Source organism: Lampris incognitus, chromosome 18 (assembly GCF_029633865.1).
Source record: "Lampris incognitus isolate fLamInc1 chromosome 18, fLamInc1.hap2, whole genome shotgun sequence".
Taxonomy (NCBI): domain Eukaryota; kingdom Metazoa; phylum Chordata; class Actinopteri; order Lampriformes; family Lampridae; genus Lampris; species Lampris incognitus.
Genome location: NC_079228.1, coordinates 31,119,560 through 31,128,649, shown reverse-complemented (window position 1 = coordinate 31,128,649; position 9,090 = coordinate 31,119,560). Strand labels below are relative to the sequence as shown.

Here is a 9,090-nt window from a genome sequence, read left to right as displayed (position 1 = left end):
TTTTAATAGCTTTCAGTCAGGTTTTAGAAGTCACCATAGCACAGAGAAAGCCCTCATGAAGGTTTCTAATGATTAACTTTTAATAGCTAAAAAAGGTGACTTCACAATCCTGGCGCTTTTAGATTTGAGTGCTGCTTTCAACATGATCGAAACTAACTATTCCCCTGCACTGTCTAGAAATCTGGGTTGGTCTTTAGGGAACTGCTCTACATCTACTACGTTCATACCTCTCCAATAGAACCTTCTCTGTTGTCATAACAAGTGACTGTTCCTCTGCTTCCCATTTGAATTGCGGTGTTCCTCAAGGCTCTATCCTTGGCACACTGCTGTTCTCAATATACATACTTCCTCTCGGCCAGATCATTCAGAACCATAGAATCTCCCAACACTGTTGTGCAGATGAAACGCAGTATGTCCCTCTTCAAACCAACAACCTCAGCAGCCTTGATAATCTGTTTGCCTGCCTCATCCATCCATCCATCCATCCATCCATCCATCCATCCATCCATCCATCCATCCATCCATCCATCATCCAAACCACTTTATTCTGCTCTCGGGGTCACGGGGATGCTGGAGCCTATCCCAGCAGTCACTGGGCAGCAGGCAGAGAGACACCTTGGACAGGCCACCAGGCCATCACAGTGCCGACACACACACACACACTTTCACACCTAGGGACAGTTTAGTACAGCCGATTCACCTGACCTACAAGTCTTTGGACTGTGGGAGGAAACCAGTGGAAACCCACGCAGTCACGGGGAGAACATGCAAACTCCACACAGAGGACGACCCCGAAGGTTGGACTACCCCGGGGCTCAAACTCAGGACCTTCTTGCTGTGAGGCAGGCAACTGTGCTAACCATTGCGCTACTGTGCCGCCTTGCTCACCTCAATGATATTAAATGTTGGCTGTCCCAAAACTTTTTAAAATTCAGCAACGATAAGTCTGAGGTCATAGTCGTTGATCCCACAAATTCTACCAGCCTGCTTCACAGTAAGCTTGGTCTGCTAGAAATTTTGGAATTATTTTTTTATGCAGATCTCTGTTTTGATGCTCAAGTGAAAATTGTTGTCGAGTCATGCCTTTCAGGCCTTTGCTGTTAGAGCCCCCAAACTGGGCAACAGTCTGCCTATTGAGATAAGACAGGTAACATCTTAAGTGTCTTTTAAATTTCTTCTTAAAACATTATTTTATCAGAAAGTTTTTATGAATGTTTGATATGTTGCTTTGTTTTATTCATTTTTTTATTTTTTTAATTCTGTTTTCTTTCTGTTAAGCACTTTATAACTTTGTTAAGAAAAGGACTATATAAAATTTATTAATTATTATTATGTTTTCATGTTCTCCGCGTGTCTGCATGGGTTTCCTCCAGGTGCTCTGGTTTCCTCCCACAGTCCAAAGACATGTAGGTCAGGTGAATCGGCCATACTAAATTGTCCCTAGGTGTGAGTGCGTCGGGCATGTGATGGACTGGCGGCCTCTCCAGGGTGTCTCCCTGCCTGCTGCCCAATTACTGCTGGGATAGGCTCCAGCATCCCGCGACCCTGGTTAGGATAAGTGGCTTGGATAATGGATGGATGGATGGATGGATGGATGGATTATTATTATTATTTCTACTACTATTATTATATACAGTTATAATGCTGTAATAAGTAGCAACACTCATTAGCAGTTATTTGACTGATCGCGGCCTGTAGGTCATTTCTGAGACAGAGTAGGGCACTCAGCATGTCAACACTGCTGAGTTGCCTGTCGCTACAGGGAATGAGTGTCGTTAGGTGTGTTTGCCAATGTGGTTTAGAATGTTAACGCCATCTGTATGTGTTTATGCATACATTGTGTTTGGGTGCGTTGCGTTATCTGGTGCGAGCAGGCATTTATATAGTCCCTACTGAATGTATGTTTTTATGTGACTGCAATTTTTCGGTAAGGTGTGTTTTGTGTTTGCCTGTGTGTCCCAACACGAGTGCCAACGAGACTGACGCAGTGACACCTGAGCCGTCCATCTTCCATCGCTACTGTCATCAGCTTATTGTCATAACACACACGATGTCTGGCTGTCCACTTGGTACACAAATACGCTGAGATATAATCCACACACACACACACACACACACACGACAGTCAAGCTTTAAAGAAAATTTAGCACTTTTTAAACATCCTCTGTTTATATATATATATATATAGCATGTACCAGTCTTGCTGGTTTCTGCTGTTATTCCCATTATTGAATAACACAAAGTGATATATGTTGGCCCTTCATATAAAACCTTGTTATATGACAAATTATTGTACCAATTAGCTCTCATTGCAAAGGAAATGCCTCCAAACAAGTGTGGAGAGTGATGCAAACCGCTCAACGTGCCACTGAGCAGATCTAAATGAGATTGGCACTTTAATTTATAGAGATGCTTGAGTGAAGACTTGGGGGACTGTAAATTAGATGAACAAATATTGTGAGAGTCTCGCTTGGAGAGGCTGTGACTGGGTCAAGTCACCTGCGTCCATGTTTCATCAGATGAGTCCTGCGGGGCAATCCGCCTAATTGATCAGCTAATTGAAGCAAAATGAAAAAGGCATCTGCTGCACCGAAGAGTGTGTTGGATCCATAAAAGTAATCATGTCTCCCAACGCACGTTATCCATAAAGTAATCGTATTGATTTTTGCTCTTGGACAAAAAGACAAAGAGACACAAAAAGCCGCGTCTCTATGCGACCGACACCTAACCAGGGACGAATGATTTGATGGATGATCTCCAAGCGCAGTTTTCCAAGTCAGTGGGTTACAAATCACTAGTGTGTAGCCGGTGTGGGAATGGGCACTGGAAGGCATCGAGAGGCTGCCTTTCCTCAACAAGTGAGCGCCCGGCATGGAGGCACAGCTTCTTCCTTTTTTTCCTCCAATCCATCAGGGGAAAACTTTTCCATCAGCAGCCCCGCACTTAGTATGTATGAATGTTAAGTGTTGTGTTTCTAGGCGGCTTGGTCTCGCTGGGGTATCGATGTTCTTTTTGGGCTGCCGAGGTGTTTGCTGATGCTTTCAGATGTGCTTTGTTGATGAATGGCTCCCCCATCGATCATAAGGCATTGTGGACAGAGGCTGTGCACAATAACGTCACGCTCCCTGTCACCGCCTATTGACTTTCGAGCCGTAATTTTCTTAATGAATGAGTGGTTATAAGCGATAGTAGATTCACATGTAAGGCAGGCAAAAGAAGCAGTTGCAGATGCCCATTTATTTGTGGGAATTGGAACGTTGCACATTTACTGTCATAAATCATGCCTAATAACATGTTCAAAAAGATTTCACGTGTTTTTGAAAAAAAATGTCAGTATTCCCATGTAGTGTTTTCTCTTGCTTTTGCCCCCCTTTTTCTCCCCACTTGTATCCGGCCAGTTACCCCACTCTTCCGAGCCGTCCTGGTCACTGTTCCACCCCCTCTGCCGATCCGGGGAGGGCTGCAGACTACCACATGCCTTCTCCGATACATGTAGTCGCCAGCCGCTTCTTTTCACCTGACAGTGAGGTGTTTCACCAGGGGGACATAGCGCCTGAGAGGATCACACTACCCCCCCCCCCCCCAGTTCCTCCTGCGCCCGACCGACCAGAGGAGGCGCTAGTGCAGCGACCAGGACACATACCCACATCCGGCTTCCCCACCCGCACACACGGCCAATTGTGTTTGTAGGGGCACCCGACCAAGCCGGAGGTAACACGGGGATTCAAACCAGCGATCCCTGTGTTGGTAGGCAACCCATGTAGTGTTTTCTAACACAGTCGGTGCCAACAAGTAGGAACGCCAACTATCTGCGAAATCACATAATTTCATTGGAATTACAAACACTAACTTGTAAGCTGCCATCAACTTTTTAAATACAAAAACAGTAGGAAAAGAAATAGTGACTATCCTTACAGACTCGCTGGTCCATCCTCATCAGGAAAAGCCTGATGTCTAGTGAAAAATCCATTTTAGGAGAATCACGTACCCCATTTTGCAGCCTTGGGAGCATTTTAAAACTTTAATTGTGTGCTTGGTTTTATTTCTTCTCCCTGTTTTTTCTTATCGTACACAGCCTGCCATATCTAAATCTGTCTTTTTGTTCTTTTCTTCTCTAGTTGCATTCCCCTCTGTCTCCCTCACCAGGGCTCGACAACCACATTCTGTCAGACAATGAGGTAAGTGTGTGTTAACTCTCTTATTCCCCAAACTGTCGCCTCCGGTTCCCAGATATCAGCACTTTAAACAGCAACTGCAGACGCTACAAGTTCCAAAAAAATCGGAGGGGGAAAAAAATACAGTATAGCAAGTGATAAAATAGAGTCTTAACAGTTTGAAAAATCACAGTATAAGACAATACCGAACCAGGCTTGCCGCAGTGGAATCTGGCTTGCTGTCAGTACAGCAAACACATCTGTGTTTTTTACTGAAATGCTGATTGTCGGCGCTTTTCCTGCCGTGCTCTTTTTTTAAGTGTGGTTCATTGTTATCTTGTTTCTCTCGTTACCTTACATCTGCCCCCCCCCCCTTCAGTCAGCGGTGTATTCCACCGTCAACAAACCAAGCGGCGGCGACGGCGGCGACGGGAATGATGAGGATAAAGAGCATGACTACAGCAGCATCGCTGAAATCAAAGGCCTGGTCCCTGCCTCCTCCTCCAACGACCTCTACGCCACTGTACGGGACCTCTACTCCCACCCCGACAGCCCCCAATCTGAGGGGGGAGGCCGGGCTGCGGAAAGCCACGACCCCGGCTATGAGAGCATTCGCATCCCAAAGACTGGTAGCGCGGAGGAGGGTCACAGGGCCGAGCTGGTGGCAGAGGAGGCAGAAGCCACGAAGGTGGAGCCTGACTATGAAAGTGTCGCAGAGTTGGGCCTTAACCGGGAAACTTCCCGTCTCTGACTATCCCAGCTTCCCATTCCTCTTTTCCCCCCAAAACATATCTAAATCGCAGACCATATCCAATGCCTTTGAACTCGCTGCCAAGCATGCTTTTGGTGCATGTCTTGGGGATGGCAGAAGAGGCTCGCTGCAGCATCTTGGCTCGCTGCAGCATCTTGGCTCTTACCATCAACGCATGAGTGTTGGGTTTTTTTTGTGATTTTTTTTTTTTTAAAGCTTGGGTACGCTTTCCAGAAATCTGAACTTGACTTCTTCAATTCAATTATAAATCAGGGTGGAGGTCACTGCTCAATATTGGTACTGGTAAATAAACTTTCAGATGGTAGCGCCTCTATCACAGGGCACTCGCCATGTAGACAAGTGCACTTTGGAACGTAATTGAATTCTCCTCTGTAGAATATTAAATATCATATATCTCCACTAATATATCCTGAACAGCAGACATCATGCTTTCGCTGTACACCATCAGAGACTGACAGAAATGAGATGAGGAAGGAAAATTGAATAGGCTATATATATAAATACACCATTGTCAAATCAATAACCAGTCACAAAGACGGCGGTCCCAAGTTTGGTCGGGAATGCAATGTCTTCGCTGGTGATTTTGCAACAAACAAAAAACAGCCACAACACAGTGCCGTTGAAAAACATCTTTTCACACACCTTTAAAAGGTCATATATGTTGGACGGTTCCACTCCAATAAGCTGGTGTCTTTTAGGATCCTCTACCAGACTAATCAGTTTCAGTGCCATGTTTATTCAGAGGTCAGATGCCATGTTTCTTTGCTATTCCCTGTCAGCTTCTCGGTACCCGTGCTGTGCGTTCTCTGTTGGAAATGGTTGGTGAATGGGTTCTTGGCACACCACTGGGCCTGACATGCCAAGAGCTCAGCCAATAACATCTGGTCTTTTTCTTTTTTTTTTTTCCAACCATGACCAAACGGTTGGCACAGACAAAGATGGCGCTCGACAGGTGATGAAGATGGAGTTGGATGACAGTGTCTTTTTTTTTTTTTTTTTACATCGCCCCTTGCACACTTAAGAGTCCATCCTGAATATTACATGATAAAAGAAGATGGGATCGATCATCTGCAAAACCAAAATAGAAACAAGGGGTGAAGCGAGGAACTCGCCTTGTGTACGCAGTACACTGGTACACACGTCAGCAGTTCCACAAACTATTTTTAAGGCATTTTTAACATGCTACAGTAGATATTGACGTTTTTTATGAGATTGATATTTATTTGAGAAAAAAAAGCACATTGTTGTGTAATTGAGAGTCGTTTATCCATATGTTTGTGAGATCCAACTTAGTATGGTTTTGTAGAATAGGAATCTTAATAAGATGCTAAATGAAAATGAGTTGTGAAGGTATTGACAGTTATGTCACGGTACGCTCCTTCCTGGCCTTTTACATAACTCGTTCCTTAAACGGCAACAAAAGGAAAAAAAAATACAAAAAGTGGTGAGTCCATATATCTGTTCATGTTTTGATCTCTTAGTCCTGTGAGCTATTTAACTGGGTTTGCTTTATATGGAAATTTTGAAGTCAAAGCATATTTAAAAGGACTTATAATGTGACAAATGTGTACTAGTACTGCCAAGGTATTGATCGACTTGTGTTAATTTTTTTGACATGTCCCTGTTTCCGCTTATCCTACTGTTGGTACATACAGCCCTTAATCCACGTGGCTTTCGTGTTCATTTGAAAGCACCGTGGTCGCATATTATGGTACTGCATTTGTATAGAGCACAGCAAAAACATGATTATCTGCCAGTAATGCCGTTGCACAGTTTGAATGCATTTTGAATTACTGCTAGCACTCTTTACGAAAACATATCTGTAGCTGGGAGCATGTCCGTTCCCTCAGCCCTATGTTCCCTCCACCCTGTTTCGTTGAATTTCCCTAAATTTAAGCTAACCTACGTTAACCTGATGTACACTCAATCTCTACCAAAGCCTAACCTTAACCCAACGTTTACCTTAAGCTAACCTTAGCTGATAGCTAACCTATTCGATAGCTAACCTGTTCGATAGCTAACCTATTCGAAAGATAACTTATTTGATAGCTAGCCTGTTCGATAGCTAACCTATTCGATTGCTAACTTATTTGATAGCAAACCTATTTGATAGCTAACTTATTCGATAGCTAACGTATTCGATAGCTAACTTATTCAATAGCTAACGTATTCGATAGCTAACCTACAGGGCTGAGGGAACCTAGGGCTCCTGTATGTAGCTTGTACTGACGACATGCCTAGCCAGGCTTGTATGTAGTTAAAGTGCTATTTTAAGCAGATGTTACTTGCTATGCATTTTAAGTGAGCTTTTACTTATTTGTACAATGTCCAGAATGGTAAAGTATAATTTTATAATACAGCTGTTAAGAGCACTGATGTAAGTCTGCGATGTTGTTTAAAGGGAAGACTGAAAATTTGTCATCCAATGACGTCTATGCCTTTACCTCTTGTATTGTAGCTCAACTTTGTCTATTGCTTTTGAGCTCAGAGAAGTAAGTTTGGAATTTATCGTCAAAAATATGGTACAAATGTGTTGGTACATGTATTTTAACAAATCGTATGGTTGGTACTTTTTATTTAAGAAAAATAATTGAATCGGTGTCTAAGTATTGTTGTTTGGTGTTTACTTACAAAATATCTGGGCCAATTCTATGTGTAAATAATTATTTCGGTTATTAATCCCACTAGCAAAAAAAGAAAGTAGTGCTGTTTCATACTCTATTTCCATCCAATATTACATTATTGTATCAGGCCTTGGCTCATCTCTAATTAGACGTGTAAACTTGCTGGCAGTCCACACAAAGCTTTGGGTCACTGCTCTTAGAATCAAACATGTTATCGGCCATTTTGAAACACAAATTTCCCAGCGTTGCACCAGACAAAGTACAATTTCAGATGAAGGACAGTTCCTGCGTCTTTTGGAAAAAATAAAAATGACCAAACTAAACAGCGTGGAGGCTGCTACGTACAACAGTTTACAGATATTTCTGTGGAGAGAAATTATTGCGATAAGCCCCTTTGAAAAACACATGAACCTTTCAGTGTCTATCTCCTGCCCATGGACTATCAGCAATCAAAGTAATAATATGAAGGACAGATATGATGTTTTGATACCAAATCTAATCAGGATATCACACAATAACATACAATCATGCACTTGCGCAAATATAATCAAACATTTAGTAGCTTTTCACCACACACCGACACACGCTCACATACACACACACACGTAGAGACACACTAGTATTAAATTCCTACCTGAGAATGCATCACACTTTATCTCTCTTACACATCCAAACACGCACATATACATCCACACCTATACCCCCCCCCCCCACACACACACACACCCTTGCAGGAAGTGGTGGTGTTATAAGAGTCCTGGGCTTCTTTAGCACCCCCCCCCCACACACACACACACACACACGACCAGCAGACAACTCCACAATGTGAGCCGCCTTCGATCACAAGGCTGAAGCTGATTTTGTCAGTTATGGCCATATCATTCATTCCACTCTGTCCTGCTTCCTGTGTATGCATGTGAATATTTTATGAAATGAAGTATTCTATTAAAGGATATATGATTAAGTGTGCCGCTTTATCTCCCCCCCCCCTCCCCTTAGGATGTTGCCATGCAGATTGATGCTAAAGTTTTATTTGTGTCCCCTTACACAGTGAGCTGAATGGCTGTTTAGCACCCTCCAGAGTATTTCTGGGTATTGTATTCTGCTACGCTGGCTCTTTTCATGATGGATACATACACTTGTACATCAGACTGAGTTTTGACATTGATCAGATCACACTCATTATTATTTTTACCTGATTAAAATGATCAAATTACAGCAGCTTGGCTAAAATAATACACCTTGTAAAGAATACCACTCTGTACAAAATATACAATACTAGAAGTACAAGTAGCCTACTTTGCTGCGTAGTCATACTTAACTTGAGTTCATGGGCTGAGGAGCAATGTGACCCGTTGCTCCTGGCTACCATCATAACCCAATGATATGAAATATTGCTGTGTTGGATTCATATTTCAGAGCTAAATAGTTAATTTGAGGAGCCCCAAGCAAAATACATAACCTGTGGTGTTTAAATTCAACAGATGCATCTTGGTCAAATTCTCTCATTCGCTAGATCTCGGTGTCTGATAAATTACTG

General features: G+C 42.9%; 1 protein-coding gene across 1 annotated transcript in view; it reads left to right on the top strand.

Annotated features, from left to right (window-relative positions):
* The window catches only part of pag1 (phosphoprotein membrane anchor with glycosphingolipid microdomains 1), a 20,604-nt gene extending 12,108 nt beyond the window's left edge, over positions 1-8,496 (top strand). The window contains exons 6-7 of the mRNA XM_056298527.1: positions 4,119-4,178; positions 4,534-8,496. Of these exons, the coding sequence (XP_056154502.1) occupies positions 4,119-4,178; positions 4,534-4,905 (432 nt within the window). The 3' untranslated portion in view covers positions 4,906-8,496. The remainder of the gene's footprint in view (positions 1-4,118; positions 4,179-4,533) is intronic.
* Positions 8,497-9,090: the final 594 nt, after the last annotated feature.